This window comes from Rhinoderma darwinii, chromosome 12 (assembly GCF_050947455.1).
Source record: "Rhinoderma darwinii isolate aRhiDar2 chromosome 12, aRhiDar2.hap1, whole genome shotgun sequence".
NCBI classification, from domain to species: domain Eukaryota; kingdom Metazoa; phylum Chordata; class Amphibia; order Anura; family Rhinodermatidae; genus Rhinoderma; species Rhinoderma darwinii.
Window position 1 is genome coordinate 10,348,311 of NC_134698.1, and position 18,926 is coordinate 10,367,236.

At 41.8% G+C, this 18,926-nt stretch overlaps 1 protein-coding gene across 3 annotated transcripts; it reads right to left on the reverse strand.

The window, feature by feature from the left end:
* Positions 1–1,803: 1,803 nt before the first annotated feature.
* On the reverse strand, positions 1,804–16,986 carry LOC142665250 (jeltraxin-like). Of its 3 annotated transcripts, XM_075844884.1 has the most exons (4): positions 16,943–16,965; positions 8,649–8,679; positions 5,108–5,166; positions 1,804–2,585 (listed from the first exon to the last, which is right to left on the reverse strand). In XM_075844884.1, exons 2-4 carry the CDS (start codon positions 8,666–8,668, stop codon positions 1,969–1,971), a joined length of 696 nt encoding a protein of 231 aa, XP_075700999.1. In that variant the 5' UTR covers positions 8,669–8,679; positions 16,943–16,965; the 3' UTR covers positions 1,804–1,968. The 3 variants fall into 3 exon arrangements, with proteins under 3 accessions (XP_075700999.1, XP_075700997.1, XP_075701000.1); XM_075844882.1 differs by lacking the exon at positions 8,649–8,679 and having other exon boundaries at positions 16,943–16,986; XM_075844885.1 differs by lacking the exons at positions 8,649–8,679; positions 16,943–16,965 and adding an exon at positions 8,320–8,380.
* Between the last annotated feature and the right edge of the window lie 1,940 nt (positions 16,987–18,926).

Sequence of the window (18,926 nt, forward strand, 5' to 3'; positions counted from 1 at the left end):
AAAACCTTGTACTACAATTCCTCCCGTGACTAACCCTAGTCCAATTGGCAAGCTACAAACTGGAGCCAGAGCAGAGAGTCACTCTATAAGAGCTGTAGAGAGAGTTAAAAAACACACGGCGCCAACATGGTGCAGGTCACATTTGGTAAAGGTAGAGCAAGACAATGTGAATTGATAACTGCTCACCTATTGGAGTTGTGCTGCAACAAGCACAACAATGGTACAAATGTAAAGAATGAAGCTGCAGCTGGGTTAGAAGAACCGGCCACCTGAATAGGGGAACCGCTGGGTATATCTATATATATATATATATATATATATATATATATATGCAAAAAAATGGAGCTTCCAAAAAATAGCGCTGCTAACATCCAATAGAGGACAATCCAGTAGTTCAAAACAAGACTACATTTATTAGAACAAACATAAAACGGACTATGTGTTTCTATGCCGAAGCAGCGTCTTCATCAGGTCAAATACTCTATATGGGCAGCTCCCATTCTAGTGGACTCAAGCCATCCATGTACAACATGGACGGTCACTCATTTGAATGACCACCATGTAAAACATTTCCCCAACACAAAATCACAGTGACGAAAAAAAAATATTTTTAAATATTTACTTACATTTTTACATTTGATTCACTTTATAATATTTTGTGATATTTAGGTGTCTCTGTTTTCGTGTTTTCTTTTTATTTCTGTAGTTTTTACCATTTCAATTATTCTCTCTCTCTAAACCATGTTTTGTTTTTTTTTTTACTACTTTTAATTGTAGAATTGCAAATTTTTTTTTTATTCCAGTGGATTTAGCATAGTTATATTGTTTTTTTTAAAATTGATTTTATTGTTTTTTACATGTGTGATGGATAGAAGTAAGAATAAAGCTTGGTGTATTGGGGTACAGACTATGTGTCCATATGTTCATTGTAGCACCCACAAATGTATACTTTCTTTACGTAAAAATAATTTTGAGATAAGTTAATAGTGGTGATAACATATTGATATAAGAACCAGGGGGATTTGGAGCTCTTTATAAAAAAATGGAGCTCCAATCTTTATAATAACCCCTGCATCATCCTAACCATGTAAGACATGGTTACATTCAGTACGCCAAAGCAGGAGCCACTCTTTCCAGTGGCTCTCCACTCTGGCTCATAGAGAAGGATACCGAGAGACCCCCTCTCTATGATGTCCTCAATACTCTACGAGGGCTTAAGTGCAGGGGTTGTTTAGATGGAAATTGAATGTAGGAAATCTAACCTATGAGGTAGTTCTTCAAAGTATTTAACAATTAACATTAATATACTTTAACCCTTAAGGTCCAATTTTAGAATTTTCATTTCGGCATTTCGGAATTTTTTATTTTTCATTTTTCATCAACCAGCAATATAAGGTCTCGGAATTGGCAGGACAAGTTGTAGTTTCTACATGCATAATATTGGAGTACATATATGTTATGACGTCTTCAGATTTGTCCCCTACACAGTGCACCAAAAAATGACTATGGGGCTTGGTTCTTATGGTTGTCTCCATAGGAAATCAATGTGGCTTTTCAAGAAGGTTGCTAACACTTTCTAACACTGGAATACCCCATTAGAGGGTAATAGTAGACCACCACTTGCATACCCTTTTCTGTTTTAAAACCTAATACCAGGTTGGCTTTGTAAATCTCCACCTCAACCATGGTTGAGGTGGAGCTTTACAAAGGTAGAAAAATGGTGATGACTGGATTTTTTGAATGACGCCTCCAGGTTTCTAGATATTTTACATGGATCTAATCGCAGGTCAAAAATGACAGTGGTTCTTCCACAGAACAGATAATTATTTATTAATTTGTGAACTCACATCTAAATTAATCACAGATGGAGTGTCCACTATATACATCTAGTAATAAATGCAAATACTTCAGATATAGGAATTAGCATTTTCCATACAATGACAATAGGTTTTCAGTGCTTCCAATTAATTAGGTAGAATTGAAGTCATCTTCCAAGACGACTGTGCCCCCTTTGATCTCTTTAGTTCCATTTATCCAGCTAAAGATATTTCCAGTTAGAGAAAAATAACCATAAGAGAAGGTTTTCATAGTTTCTGAGGACAGAACATAGTCCCACATATTGACATCAGACATTTCACCTACAAGTGATTGACCTGCATCAAACCCACCACCAAAAGAGTCCTGATCCTGCCCAAGGATGACACTCATCTGAGGTCCTATGGGAGATCTGGTTGCAGTAATTCTTCTAGGGTAACGCTTGCCATTTATCCATAGCTGGAGAAGTCCTGTCTCAGAGTCCCAAGCAACACAAGTGTGTTTCCAGTCTAGAACCTCAGGATCCACCTTGAACCTAATTTCTTCTTGATTTATGTAAACCCTGCATGAGTTTGGAGGTGTTGGAAAGATAAGGAAGGCGTTGTCCTTTTTTGAACCAGGTGTGGCTATGGAACATAGAGAATGTTCTCGGCTGAGGTCAGTATAGGAGCGCAGACATACGGTAAGCTGTTTTAAAGGTTGAGTCACTGTCGGCTTCAGAATCACGTGGTCAGTGGCTGTTTGCTTAGGAAAAACGATGATGTTTTTCCCTAGACCAAAAGATAGAAAAAAAGTTGTCATAATAGAAGTAAATAATCAATAATCATCATCAGGTATAATAATTACATCCAGATATTTCTAGAAAACCTATACTGGCATTGATTTTATACTTCAAGCCACTAGCCCACAAGGGTACTAGTCATTTAACCACTAGACCACCATGGATATTATAAACTTCTGGACCACAAAGTATTTTACATAAAAAAAAACAGTTGACCACAAAGGATAAGGTTATTTATTAAAACACTGGATCCTCATGGGTTTTATTCAATCAGAAGATCAACAGTAGGGCAACAGTACCTATGGGCCACCATTGAATCTGGGAAGGACACAAAACACTGGAAAACTAGAAGTGAAAACCAATTAACAGGACAACTAGAGTTTGAACAGTAAGTCCATGGGTCACCGGAGTACTAAATATTGGGTTACCTGGAATATGAACATGGTCACCAAGTACATGACATAAAACTTGTTGAACTTGTTCATCAGGGCGAGTGAATGGGACACCAGGGAAGGGACGCTGAAATTACTTTGGAACCTTGAGAGGACATTAAATCACCAGTTCTCAAGAGGTAGAGGACCAGGAAATGGGCAGCACGTATTGAACACTGGGTCACCAGGAATTCTGGATTGTACCACTGGGTCACCAGCGACTTGTCCCTTAATAACAATTTTGCTAACTATTGCTGGACACCGAACTACTAGATGACCATTGACTAGACTCCATTCTACTGGGTCTCATGTCAAGACTGAAAAATTAGACACTAATCACTACGTAGCCGATCACCAGAAGTGAGAATGGATCAAAAGATGATCCAGTGGATCATCAGGGACAGAGTGCATTTGTGCAAGGGAATTGGCTTTCATTCTAGTATTTTGTAATGGAAACTTGATAAATTTGTCTATTTTTCACAGAATGGGCATTTTTACATTTTGGGTGGAAATCCTCTTTGGAATCTTCGAAGTCGGGAGTGGAACTGCCCTACTCACCAGCAATGAATGATGCCACCACTGCCATTGCTACATAGCTCCTGTGGAGTGGTTTGGTAGGGGTTGACATGGGAATCATAGAGTTAACTGTAGGAATCTACACCCAGGGTCAGACTGGCTCACCAGAGTATCAAAGGATCCTCCGATGGGTCCAGACTCTAACCCAATAATGTGCCCCAAAAGGTCTAGCAGAAGACAACTCCATTTGGAGCTAACTTCAGAGCCAAGCAATTGCCACTAGGGTCTACTTCTTGATTTACAAATAACCTATGAAACTTTACTGACGATATGTCCTATGTGTTCAATGACAACAACAAGTGTATGTGCACGTATTGTGTAGAGATGGTGGGTGGGTCCTCAGAATCATTCTCTCTGGTGGGCCCATGGGACCCCAGTCTGACACCTCTAGACTTCCTGGACATTTTTGAAAAAATTGTCAAACCAAATGTTGCAGCATGGCTGCATAATGGTACCAGGTAACATATACATCGATCAGACATACCATTAGAACCAACTGCATAATATTGTGTAGATCCCCCTCATGCCGCCAAAACAGAACCAATAAGGCAGGAAATCTCAAGGGGGTCCTATGCAGGGCCAGCTCCAGGTTTATGTGGGCCCTTGGGCGACACAGACTTAGTCTCTGCCTGAGACTCCTTCCCTTCTCCTGACATCACTGTCCATATATGGACAATGATGTCAGGGGCTTCCCCAGAGATGGAGTTCCTGACTCAGGCAGAGCCGCTTCTAGCGCTCTGCCCGGGACTCCTTCTTTCCTCCTGACATCACTGTCCATATATGGACAGTGATGTCATGGGCAACCCCAGAGCCGGAGTCCTGGGCAGAGCGCTATTAGCTACTAGCACTGCCTGGGAGTCTGTAGCCTAGTAAATGGCAAGCGGTGAGATACCTCCCTGCTCTGCCATAGCGTTCAATAATATTTGCATCCTAAGGTCGCAGATACTATTGAATGTGGCGTCGCTGACAGCCGCTATGACTGCTACAGCGGTAGTTATGCCGCCTCCTAGATAGGGGCTCCCTCTAGAAGCAGAATCCCCAGCAAGACTGAGTGGGCCCCCCAAGGCTAGTGTGCTCTGGCACTTGCTCAGGTTCGCAGGGTGCTGACCCTGGTCATATGGTATCTGGCACTAAAACGTTAGCACCAGATACTTTATTTCCTGTAAGTTGTAAGGTGGGGCCACCATGGATTGGACAGAGCATCCCGACTTTTTGTTGGTGTATTGTTTATACTTAAAGTGTTTATATTTTTTTACCTTGACTACCATGGGTGTGCACACTTTTATTTTGAACGTAATTATAGTTTATTTGATGCTGGTGTTGCAACCCAACATTTATGCTTTTTGCTAGCGGTGCCCGCCATTTACTTGTGGCCTAAAATAGGTAGGTGATATGTGACAAAGCAGGGCTGTATAAGTTTGAGCTTGGGTGATAGAGTCACAGTGGGACCCTTATACCTTCATTTCTTTCATACACCCAGTATATTTTATACTACTTTATTCACCTTCCAGTGCAAAACATCCAGAGAAAAGCACAAACAGAATGGAAATGTTTTTCATTTTTCTGTAAAAAAAAAAGTGAAAATGAATGTGTTTTTTTTTTACAAAATATTTAAGTACTTTATATAACTTATCAAAGCACCAATGACTGGACCACATCCTGAGAGGGCATTCATCACCTATATTTGATTTTACTAATTAAAACCAGATACTGACACACATTTTTTTTTTCAATATGCTTTTTAGTTTCTAATTGTAGAAGGCGGCGATCTTGCCTGAGCAGCTGCTCTATTAGTAGCATTCAGAGATATGCTTTACAACAGCCTTATTGACATTTATTAGAGAGTGTTATGTGCATGCTCTGTGATCTGTGCAGAGGTCATTGTGGTGGAGGGGGGAGCTGTGTCCATCACCTCTTGTAGATGGTGTATCCCGTGTTATCTATATATAGGTGTTAACTTTTAGGGCTTATTTAGACGAACGTGTAATACGTCCGTGCAACGCGCGTGATTTTCACGCGCCGCGCACGGACCTATGTTAGTCTATGGGGCCGTGCAGACTGTCCGTGAGTTTCACGCAGCATGTGTCCACTGCGTAAAACTCACGACATGTCCGTTATTTGTGCGTTATTCGCGCATCACGCACCCATTGAAGTCAATGGGTGCGCGAAAATTACGCGCAGCACACAGAAGCACTTCCATGTGACGCGCGTGATTCGCGCAACAGCAGTACAAAGTATGAATGAAAACAGAAAAGCACCACGTGCTTTTCTGTTTACAAACATACAAACAGAGTGTCATAATGATGGCGGCTGTGCGAAAATCGCGCAGCCACGCATCATACGCAGCTGACACACGGAGCTGTTAAGTACCTTTTACGCGCGCAATACGCCGCGTTTTTTGCGCGTGCAAAAGGCACACGCTCGTGTAAATCCGGCTTTATTGTAACCCTGCCTGTGATGATGATTGCTGAGAAGTGATCTCTACAGAACAGGAAGGAGCAGTCTATTGTCAATGATGGATCCTGTATTATGCATATATAGGTGTTACCTGTCAGTGTAATCCTGCCTGTGATGATAATGAGATGACTGCTGAGAAGTGATCTCTACAGAACAGGAAGGATCAGTCTATTATGAATGGTGGATCCTGTGTTATCTATATATAGGTGTTAGACTCTATTCACACGACAGGGTCTGAGTGTCGGGTGATAAAAACTGCCATTTTGGTCCGTTTTTCTCGGCCGTTTTGCATTCATTCCCTTTCCGTTCCGTGCTTCCATTTTTAATGGGCCATTGTGACCCGTTTCGTATCCGTTTTTCAGTGTCCGTTTTAAAAACTAATGAATTTCATTAGTACATTTTTGGGGTCCCAAACCACTAAAAACACCCACAGGAAGGTCACATGATCATCCAATCACCATTTTATCTTGCTGTCAGAGTATAGAGAGCTTTGTCTGATCCCTCAGCTTCTTTGCATTGGTTTCTGGCTTTTTCTCTGCTGTTTTAACTTGCAGCTCGGCTTTGGCTCATTTCTTGGAAATTTGGACAGCAATCGCAGATGTTAATGCCCTCCGTAGATAGTGCCACTGTGCCCCTGTAGATAGTGCCCCAGTGCCCCCTGTAGATAGTGCCCCAGTGCGCCCTGTAGATACTGCCAGACAGTCCCCTGTAGATACTGTCACACAGCCCCCTGTAGATAGATCTGCAGTGCCCCCTGTATTTACTGCCCAGTGCCCCCTGTAGATAGTACCACAGTGCCCCCTGTAGATACTACCACAGCGCCCCCAGTAGATACTGTGACACAGCCCCCTTGTAGGTAGTGCCACACAGCCCCCTTGTGGATAGTGCCACAGTGCCCCATGTAGATACTGCCACATAGCCCCCTTGAAGATGGTGCCACAGTGCCCCCTGTAGATAGCGCCACAGCACCCCCCTGTAGATACTGCCACCGTGCCCCCTGTACTTACTGCCATAGCCCCTTGTAGATAGCAACCCCTGTAGATGGAATCCCCACTGTAGATAGCACCACTGTAGCTCCCTGCAGGAGCAGAATCCATCTGAACGGGGATTCCGCTTCAGGAGTTGCCCCTGATGTCACTGTCCATGTATGGATAGTGACGTCAGGGGCTTCTCCTGGAATGGAATCCCGGCCAGAGTGTCGGCAACGCTGTGGCCGGGGATTCCGCTTCAGGAGTTGCCCCTGATGTCACTGTCCATATATGTTGCTTATGGTTACCTATAAGAATGGCCCTTCTTTTCTAGTTGTTATACGTCATCTAGTTTGTAGAGGTTTGCCACTGACCTCTTACGCCTGCGCAGCAAACTATGCATCGTGTAATTGCTATGCAACATGACACTTCCGGGATGACGACACGAGCATGCGCAGTGCTGTTTAGAAGACTCCATATAGTCAGACTACACATGAGTCTGGCATGAACACGGATTAGCATATCTGATTTGCATACAAGGTCAGCGATTGGTGAGTGGCCTGATAGCTCTGACCCTACACATATGGTCACATTTTTGATTAATATGATAATCAGGTTACAATAAGCTTGTTTTTAAATGTATGTTTATATTTATACTGGATTTTATCACTGTACACAGTTTACACAGTTTACAATTGTAGCATATGTTTTTTATATGATTACCTATATCTTGTACAATATTTTGTCTGTGCACTATGTTAAGGATTCCTCATTATGGTAATGAGGCACATGTCTTATACACCTGCATGTATTGCTGTGTCACTATGCTTGAAAAAGGTCCTATAGCAGGACGGAAACGTTGCAGCTATTGACTGAATAAATCACATACTTTTTGGAACCATCGGAGTGCTGTGGGATTTCTTTCGTTTATGTTTTATAATCCATGGATCTGGATTACCTGCTTGCACCCATTACCGTGTTGGAATCTGTCGCAGAGTGCTGCTTATCTCTACCTATATATATATATATATATATATATATATATATATATATAGGTATTACCTGTCAGTGTAATCCTCCCTGTGATGATAATAATGAGATGCTGCTTATCTCTACCTATATATATATATATATATATATATATATATATATATATATAGGTATTACCTGTCAGTGTAATCCTCCCTGTGATGATAATAATGAGATGGCTGCTGAGAATGATCTCTACAGAACAGGAAGGATCAGTCTATTATGAATGGTGGATCCTGCGTTATCTATATAGAGGTGTTACCTGTCATTGTAATCCTGCCTGTGATGATATGAGATTACTGCTGAGAAGTGATCCCTACAAACAAGAAGTGTCAAACTCAGCGGCCACAGTAAAACATTGCAAGTCTTCAGGATTTTATTTTTAATATAGATAATAATATAGAAAATAAAAAAAATTCTAAAAATGTTTACTTGTGTTTAAGATAAAAACTTGATCTTAACACTAGGTAGTTTTCTGATGATACATTCCCTATAACTGGTTAATCTGCCCCGTGTGAACATACCTTTATATTAAAACAAATAAAAAATGATCATTCTGATATAAAATGTTCCAAAAATATGAGAAATTACCTTGTCTTCAATCCAAACATGACCTTTCTAACTGACGGTAATAAAGAAGTTAAACATTTTAATATATTTCAAAAACTTTCAAAAGGAAATAAAATACAAAAATTAAAAACTGCAGAAATGACATCATAATCCTCCAATATTGTTCTCCACATAATACTCCACATCATACTCCACTGTAATATTCCTAATAACACAATATAACACTCTCCATAATACTTCAGATCATACTCCACTTTAATGCTCCACTTTAATGCTCCACATAATACTCCACATTATACTCCACATCATACTCCACATACTACTCTTCCTACTAATCTACATAATACTCTACATAATAAAAAAGAGAAATATCCAGCAACTCCATGGGATATAAAATCTCCTTCTTTATTTTAAAAATGATCAGGCAGAAAACATTCTCGCAGAAATACGGACACAAGATATAGCTGACGTATTTCAGGTTACACCGACACGGGCCATGTAAACGAGCGCCGATCAATGAGACAGCTCGTTGATCGGCGCTCGTTTGCTCCTTTCACAAGTAGCTATGATCAGTAATGTTTGGTGGAGAGCGATCCTTACTACGATCGTTCATCCCCATACATTTCCATCATGTCGGCAGCACGTCTCCATGTTTACACACATCAATAATATTTTAAGCTGCATCAACTATACAATCAGCCGATGAACGAGAGTTTTCCTGTCCAACGGCTGATCGTTGCCCTGTTTACACAGGGTAATGATCGGGAACGAGTGTCATATAAACACTCATTTTCCCAATAATTGGCCCTTTACCCTTTCTCATAGCATATGGTTTAACTTCAAAGATAGCGCTTATAAATAGTAAAAACAGGCCAATCAGGATAAAATCAACAAAGCATGTGACCAGGACCGGTGATCTGTGATTGACTGACCTATAAACTACATATGCACAACAATGACTATACAAGAAACTGCAACCAAGTGTGAATAGAATCCTATACTGTAAAATCTGGATGTCCAGTATTAAATAAAAAAAGGTAATAAAAACATGCATATGTATATAAATGTAATAATACAGCACAAAACAAGTGTAATAGTAAAGTAAAGTGCAGTGTGCAGGCGTATCTCATAGCTGGGTAGTTTGCCAACCGCGTGATATGCTTAATATAATTTGCCTATATACTCAAAATAAAGTGTAATGTGAAAACATATAGAACAACTAATACCCTAAGGTGCAAAGATGTAACAGAAACAGGATTTCTACAGTATGTCAGCTCTTTATCTAAAGTAGAACTCACGGACTACACATGCAAGGTTGTCCACAAAATCTCCGCAATGGATAAATTACGTAATCAATATGGTATATACAGTATAGAGCCCCGAATAGTGCTATAGAAGATCTTGTCTAAGGCCGGGTTCCCACTGCGGAATTTCCGTAACGGAATTCTGTGTGGAAATTCCGCAGCATTTACAGTATCAGCAAAGTGGATGAGATTACAAAAATGTCATGCCCACGCTGCGGAAAACGTTAATAAACTGACCTGTGGTGCATTTTCGTTGCTTTTCTGTTTCGGGTATTGCCTATTGAATTAGATGGGGATGTAAAACCCGCAACAGAAAGTCATGTGTTACGATTTTTGAGGCAGAATCGCAGAGATTCTGCCGCAAAAATCGCAACTCAGGAAACAAAAAAAAAATCATACTTACCCAGAACGCTCTCCTCCTTCCTGCAGTCCGGCCTCCTGGGATGAAGTTGCATCCCATGTGACCTCTGCAGCCAACCACAGGCTGCAGCGTCACATGGGCTGCAACGTCATTTTAGGAGGCTGGACTACGCGCAGAGAGGAGGGAGGGGCTAAGTATGAACATTTTTCTTTTCCCCCAGTACTGCTTTCCATAACGGAAATTCCATTTAAAAAAACACCACTGCAATGTGGTAGAGTATTTCGGACGGAAGGTGCTGCGAGTTCCAGGTCGGATACGCTGCACAGTTTTTACGCAGCGTATCCGACCCGTGGGAACCGGGCCTTAGGTTGAGGAATCCTGGAATACAGTGTGAAGGTCCAATAGAATTCTCTGTTCAGGATCGTGCATTTCTCTCGCTGGTAATCTGAAAGCTCTAAATCCGGGAAAGAAAAAGCCCGTAAGTCGCATTTATAACCAAAGAGAAAAGTCGGGAGACCGCTGAGGTATTAGCAGTATCGGACATATGTCGTCTAATACGGGTTTTATCGTACAGATTGTGCACCCCACGTACTCCACCTTACATGAAGTACAGTAGATGGTGAACACCACTTTGGGCGTATAACAATTTATTAACCGTTTCATTTTCCAATACCTTCCATTAAATCCGATTTAATGTCCTACCGTGCTTGGCATACTGGCACACCTCACAAATTGTGTGTCCACATCGAAAGAAGCCAATACAATCCAGCCAAGTGCCCGAGGTATGACCTGTGTCATGGAACAGGCTGGGTGACAACAAACTCCCCAAATTCGGGGCTGCTCTGGACTCTACCAAAATTGCCAAAGAATATAAAATTCCTAAATTGGAGACTCAGTTAAGCCGTGAATTTAATCCGATTAAGAATATTGAAATACTCACCTATCGTATATCAGGATGTCACATTATCCCATCTCTAACATCCTGATACATAATAGGTGAGTATTTCTTAATCGGGATAAATTCAATAGAGTCACCAACTCAGGTATTGTTTTGCAATCACCACGGATCACCTTAGTGTAACCTGAACCGCGTCAGCTATATCTTGTGTCCGTCTGTCTCCGAGAACGTTTTCTTCCTGTACATTTTTGGAATAAAGAAGATTTTTTTTATCACATGGAGTTTCTGGATATTTCTCTCTTTTACTTGGATCCCCCCTCCCCTCCTGCACCCATGCCCATGTGTGATCTCACTACCCTTGGAGCCGGTTGGCAAGTGCCTTTTCTTTGTTGACTCTACATAATACTCAACTATAATACTCCACAACATACTCAACATGATATTTAGCTAGAATACTTCACATAATACTCTTCATAAAATGCCACATAACACTTCACATAATATTCTGCATAATACTCCACATCATACTCCACATAATACTCCTCATACTCCACTGCAGAGGCGTAGCTAGGTTCTCCAGCACCCGGGGCAAAGATTCAGTTTGGCGCCCCCCCCCCAACCTCTTTCCCGACATCTCCTTCCCCCTCGCCGTATTTGTTTTCTCTACCAATCGACGTGTCATTTATTTTTATGTAACGCGAGCATAAAAACATTTGTACATTTTAGAAGCAATATGGTTCTATACACAACACCAGAACCAAGCTCACTACATATATACAACACCAGAACAAATACAGCTCAATTTAGTGCAACCCCTGCCGTATAGGTGTGTACGGCGTAAAACTACAGCTCCCAGCATGGCCCAAACAATGGTAAGGATATGCTGGGAGATGCCGTTTCACAAAAAATAAATCCTATCATAATCATATCACCCATCATCTCGCTGCAGATCATACAGTGACTACATTACTGATTAGAGGCAGAGTGAACATTTACATTAAGTGACTCACCGGTGACGTCTCAGATTCTAGTTCTTTTTCTCCATCCGGTCCAGACCTCTATGGTGGCTTCTCCCGGTCACAGACCATTTCTGCAGTTTGCCGCTCACATATCTTCAGCTTCTCACTTTTCCAACATTTCTGCACCTATAAATAAATATAAAGTTATCATTATACCACACACTATGCCCCTAAATATAATAGTGTCATACACTGCACCTCTAATTATAATAGCACCATACACCGTGTCCCACACACACACACTGTGCCCCCTGTAGATAGTGCCTGCCATAGAGTCCCCTGTAGATAGTGCCTGCCATAGAGCCCACCCCTGTATATAGTGCTCCACTAGATAGTCCACCCCTGTATATAGTGCTCCACAGATAGCCCACCCCTGTATATACTATATACAAGGGTGGGCTATCTGTGGAGCACTATATACAGGGGAGGACTATATGTACAAGGGGGCTATATACAGGGGTGGGCTTTCTGTGGAGCACTATAGGGGGAGCTATTTGTGGGATAATATATACAGGGGTGGGCTATATCTACAGGGGGACTATATCTACAGGGGGACTATATCTACAGGGGGACTATATCTACAGGGGTGGGCTATCTACAGGGGTGGGCTATCTACAGGGGGACCATATCTACAGGGGGACCATATCTACAGGGGGACCATATCTACAGGGGTGGGCTATATCTACAGGGGTGGGCTATATCTACAGGGCTGGGCTATATCTACAGGGCTGGGCTATATCTACAGGGCTGGGCTATATCTACAGGGGTGGGCTATATCTACAGGGCTGGGCTATATCTACAGGGCTGGGCTATATCTACAGGGCTGGGCTATATCTACAGGGCTGGGCTATATCTACAGGGCTGGGCTATATCTACAGGGCTGGGCTATATACAGGGGTGGGTTATATCTACAGAGCTGGGCTATGTATACAGGGGTGGGCTATATCTACAGGGGTGGGCTATATCTACAGGAGTGGGCTATATCTACAGGGGTGGGCTATATCTACAGGGGTGGGATATATCTACAGGGGTGGGCTATATCTACAGGGGTGGGCTATATCTACAGGGGGCTATATACTATATAGCCCCCCCTGTAGCTATAGCCCACCCCTGTATATGGTGCTGCATAGATAGCCCACCCCAGTATATAGCCCCCTGTAGATATAGTCCCCCTGTATATAGCCCACCCCTGTAGATATAGTCCCCCTGTATATAGTCCACCCCCTGTAGATATAGCCCCCCTGTAGATATAGTCCCCCTGTATATAGCCCACCCCCTGTAGATATAGTCCACCTGTATATAGCCCACCCCCTGTAGATATGGTCCCCCTGTAGATAGCCCACCCAAGTATATAGCCCCCTGTAGATATAGTCCCCCTGTATATAGCCCACCCCCTGTAGATATAGTCCACCTGTATATAGCCCACCCCCTGTAGATATAGTCCCCCTGTATATAGCCCACCCCCTGTAGATATAGCCCCCCTGTAGATATAGTGCCTCTGTATATAGTCCACGCCCTGTAGATATAGTCCACCTGTATATAGCCCACCCCCTGTAGATATAGTCCACCTGTATATAGCCCACCCCCTGTAGATATAGCCCCCCTGTAGATATAGTCCCCCTGTATATAGCCCACCACCTGTAGATATAGTCCCCCTGTATATAGCCCACCCCCTGTAGATATAGTCCACCTGTATATAGCCCACCCCCTGTAGATATAGTCCCCCTGTATATAGCCCACCCCCTGTAGATATAGTCCACCTGTATATAGCCCACCCCCTGTAGATATAGTCCACCTGTATATAGCCCTCCCCCTGTAGATATAGCCCCCCTGTAGATATAGTCCCCATGTATATAGCCCACCCCCTGTAGATATAGTCCCCCTGTAGATATAGCCCCCCCTGTAGATATAGTCCGTCCCCCCGCAGATACAGCCACACACTTCTATTACAATTTAAAAAAAATAATAATAATTCAAACTCACCTTATTCCCGCTCCCACGCCGTCCGGCAGCCATAGAGACCTGCTCTCTTCTGCGCAGGTCTCCAGGGGGTTGAACACAGCGTCTATGAAAGGCGCTGATTGGCTGGGCAGGATGACTTTCCCTGTCAGTCAGTCAGCGCCTTTCATCGATGGAAGCGTCACTGGTACAAAAGGTACCAGTCGCTTCATTCGCGGAAAGGCGCTACGACACAGGTACAATTATAGTGCAGGAGGAGGGGGCGCTGGCGCCCCCCTCTGAGCTGCGCCCGGGGCACGTGCGCCGCCTGCCCCCCCCTTGCTACGCCCCTGCTCCACTGTAATACTCCTCATCATAGTCCACATAATACACCATTATAATACTCCACATAATACTCTTTATAAAATACCACATAATATTTCACCTAATATTCTACCTAATACTCCACATAAAACGCTACTATAATACTCCACATCATACTCTACATTATACTCCTCATAATACTCCACTGTAATACTCCTCATCATACTCCACTATAATGCTTCACATAATACTACTCAACATAATACTCCTCTGTAATACTCTTCATAAAATGGCACATAACACTTCACATATTATTCTGCATAATACTTCACTGCAATACTCCTTATCATACTCCACGTCATACTGCACTTAATACTCCATATAATACTCCTCTGTAATACTCCTCATCATACGCCACATAATACTCTAATACTATAATACTACACATAATACTCTACTATAATACTCCACATAATACTCATTATAATACTCCACTGTAATTCTCCTCATCGTACTCCACATAATACTCCACTATAATACTCTACATAATACTCCTCATAATACTCCACTGTAATACTCCTTATCATACTCCACACAAAACGCCACTATAATACTCCACATCATACTCTACATAATACTCTAACATTTCTCATAATACTCCAGTATAATACTCCACCTAATACTCTTAATAAAGCACCACATAATAATTCACAGCTAACATTACATAATCCACTGAATTATCAAGGTGTCACAAATAGGCTTCTACCTGGCTAGTCACGTTGCGCCTCATGACTTACACACTATCCCTCCATGTTTCACACACTTGCATCCCATTATTCATTTATTTTTTAGGCACTTTACTCATTACTGCCCCCTATATTTCACTTACATTATTACACTTGCACATACACCATTTATTATTTCTTACTACACATCCCATGCACCACACACCACTCCCCTCAAGACTAGTGGGAGTGGCTATTATTATTTAAAGCACCTGCTCACTCGCCTTCATCAGCGTTTCTGACCTGGCTGTGTCCATTTGTAAGTATGGCCTTTTTCGGTGTTTTTGCATAAATGTCCTTGTTTTTATCTGTTTTCACTGTAAGGGTATGTTTACATGGCAACGCCAATTACGTCTGAAATTACGGCGCTGTGATCAGGCGAAAACAGCTCCTGAATTTCAGACGTTTTTGCAAGTGCAAGCGTTTTTCGCGGCGTCCATTAGGGACGTAATTGGAGCTGTTTTTCAATGGAGTCAATGAAAAACGGCTCCAATTACGTCCCAAGAAGTGACAGGCACTTCTTTGAGGCGGCCGTCTTTTTACGCGCCGTCTTTTGACAGCGGCGCGTAAAAAAAAAGCCCGTCTGCACAGAACATCGTAAGACCCATTGAATTCAATGGGCAGATGTTGGCCGATAGTTTGGAGCCGTTTTTTTGGGCGTAATTCGAGGCCTGAATTACGTCCGTAAATAGACCATGTGAACATACCCTAATACTCCTCATCATATTCCACATAAAACGGTGCTATTATACTCCACATTATACTCCACATTATACTCCACATTATACTCCACATTATACTCCACATTATACTTCACATTATACTTCACATTATACTTCACATTATACTTCACATCATACTCCACAGCATACACTACATAATACTCTACTATATTACTTCACATAATACGCCTAATAATACTTCACTATAATACTTCACATCGTAATCCACTATAATACTTCACATCATACTCCACATAATACTTCACATCGTACTCCACTATAATACTCTACATCATACTCTGCATTATACTTCCATTTAATACTCCACTTCATACTCCACCTTAATACTTCACGTAATACTCTTCCATAAAACTTCACATCATACACAACATCACGCTCCACATAATGCTTCACTATAATACTAGACTATAATACTCCACATTATACTCCACATAATACTCCCCTATTATACTCCACCTTAATACTTCACATAATACTCTTCCATAAAACTTCATGCACATCATACTCCACATAATACTAGACTATAATACTCAACATCATACTCCACATAATATGCAACTATACTACTTTACATAATACTTTACATAATATACTGATATAATACTTCACATAATACACCACTATAATATTCCACATAATAGTCCACATAATACTCCACTATAATATACCGCTATATAACTTCACATAATACACCACTATAATATTCCACGTGATACTCCACTATAATACTAGACTATAATACTAGACTGTAATACTCCACATCATACTGCATATAATACGCCTCTATATTAATCCACATAAAACTCGACATAATACTTTACATAATACGCCAATATAATACACTGTTATACTACCCCACATATTACACCACTATGATACTGCACTGTAGGACCTGGTAATTCTGCCTTCCCCATACGAGATATTTTAGGAATGGATGTCTTACCTTCTCCTCTGTGTCAGAGCCGTATCCATGTGTTGACCAGGCGCCGTATCTTTATATACACATCATGTCAGGTATGCAAATCTTGTAGGACCATTGTTGCATTACACAGGAAAGTCCAGCCGTGGTTTTTTTTGGCAGTAGTTATGAAAAGTTACTGGTTTACTTTACTTCTAAAAGTGTTTGCCCTTGTGTAACAACACTAAAACAAATACTGGATTTGGATGAAGGGGGAGAGGGGGCACTGCTGCTCTCAGCTCCGCATTTACTGTCCTGTGCAGCTTCTCTGAGCGATCATGCACACATCATTGTCCTTATAAAAGTCCTCAAAAAACGGATCCGAGTGTGCGCTTTGATGTTCCTATTTTGCGGCTGTATTGCATCCATATGTCTTCCGGATTTTCCCGTCCAAAAAAGCCACAGGAAACAACCATAGGAAGGTCACGTGATCACTCAGGCGCCATTTTCTATTGCTTTTATAGCAAATAGAGCTTTTTATAATTCCTAGTTTGGCTAGTCTGAGTTAATGGCATTTTTTGGATTGAAAAAATCTTCTACAAAACCTAGTAATTAGCTTCTTAGCCGTCATGATTTGTGGCATGCTGGGAAAATCTGTCCACCCAGTCGTCACCTGGCAAAGGAACCGCAAAAAACGGACCACATACGGATAGCTTCCATGTGCCGTCCTTTTTTTTTTAAATGGACCCATAAAACAGAATGGGCAAAAATGATCCGCAAAAACAGACAGGAATAGAAGCTGCCTTGAGTTTTGCGATTCGGGCACACGGATCCGCAAAAAAACGGATGTGTGCATGAACCCTTTAGAGTATGTTCACATGGAGGAATTTTGCAGGTGGATTCCGTCTGCCATTCATTTCAATGGGAGTCGGACGCTTGTTTTTCCCGCTAGCTGATTATTTCAGCTGACGGGAAAAAGAAGCATCCTGCTCGAAGTTTGGGCGGGTTCTGCCCGATCTTCCCATTGCTGTCAATAGGAGGGAGGTATCTTCCTGCCTACAGTTCAGCTGAGGATTTTGCGGCGGGAACCGCCACGCAAAGTCTGCCGTGTGAGCTAGCCTTTACACAGGACTTTGGGGAGAAGCCCTCTCAGCAGATGCATCTATATATTTAACTCTTTTTCTGCACCCCCCATGGGACAAGCGGTTTCTAGATCGCTACTTATCTATTGCAGTATTTTATGAATTTTGTGATTGAGACCTTTACATCAATCTGCTAAAATGGCCCTGGTCAGACCACACATAGAATATGGTGTACAATTTTGGGCACTTGTATATAAGGTCATAGCTGAACTGGAGCGGGTACAGAAGAGGGAGACCAAGGGTGGATTGCAGTACCAAAATCCGCTCCCTAAACCATCTTTTCCCACTCTGAGGAACCTATTAGCCCCAAGTCGCTCAAAACCTTGAAGTACAATTCCTCCAGTGACTAACCCTAGTCCAATTGGCAAGCTACAAACTGGAGCCAGAGCAGAGAGTAGCTCTATAAGAGCAGCTCCCATTCCAGTGGACTCAAGCCATCTATGTAATACATGGACGGTCACTCATCTGAATGTCCACCATGTAATACATTTCCCCTGAAGCGGGTTCCATTCATCACTAACCTAGCGTACGTAAAAAATTAACCAGGGATTAATATACTAACAGAAAATCAAATAGTGAGAAAAAAAGTAAATAATTTTTTAATATTTACCTAAATTTTTAAAATTGTAATCACTTTATAATATTTTGTGACATCTAGGTGTCTCTGTTTTTGTGTTTGATTTTTATTTCTCTAGTTTTTAGCATTTCAGTTATTCTCTCTCTAATCCATATACTTTTTAATGAGCATAAAAGAGTCATATCTTCGTTTGAAAAGAGTCGTATCTTCATTCCTCAAGCCTTTCCGAGTTAACCCCGCCTCCTTACTTTTGATTCACAGCTCCTCGCCTCTCCCCAGCACACACGAAATCCCGCATTTACACATTGAT

What these genes read in the sequence shown, in the direction of transcription:
- LOC142665250 (XM_075844882.1), bottom strand. Translation starts at nt 16,971, where the DNA reads ATGGATACGGCTCTGACACAGAGGAGAAG. An exon ending in GCTCTGACACAGAGGAGAAG is followed by an intron (nt 5,167 to 16,942) that starts GTAAGACATCCA and finishes TTTTTTTTACAG; the next exon opens with AAAAATGAAAAACATTTCCA. An exon ending in TGGATGTTTTGCACTGGAAG is followed by an intron (nt 2,586 to 5,107) that starts GTGAATAAAGTA and finishes CTTTTGGTCTAG; the next exon opens with GGAAAAACATCATCGTTTTT.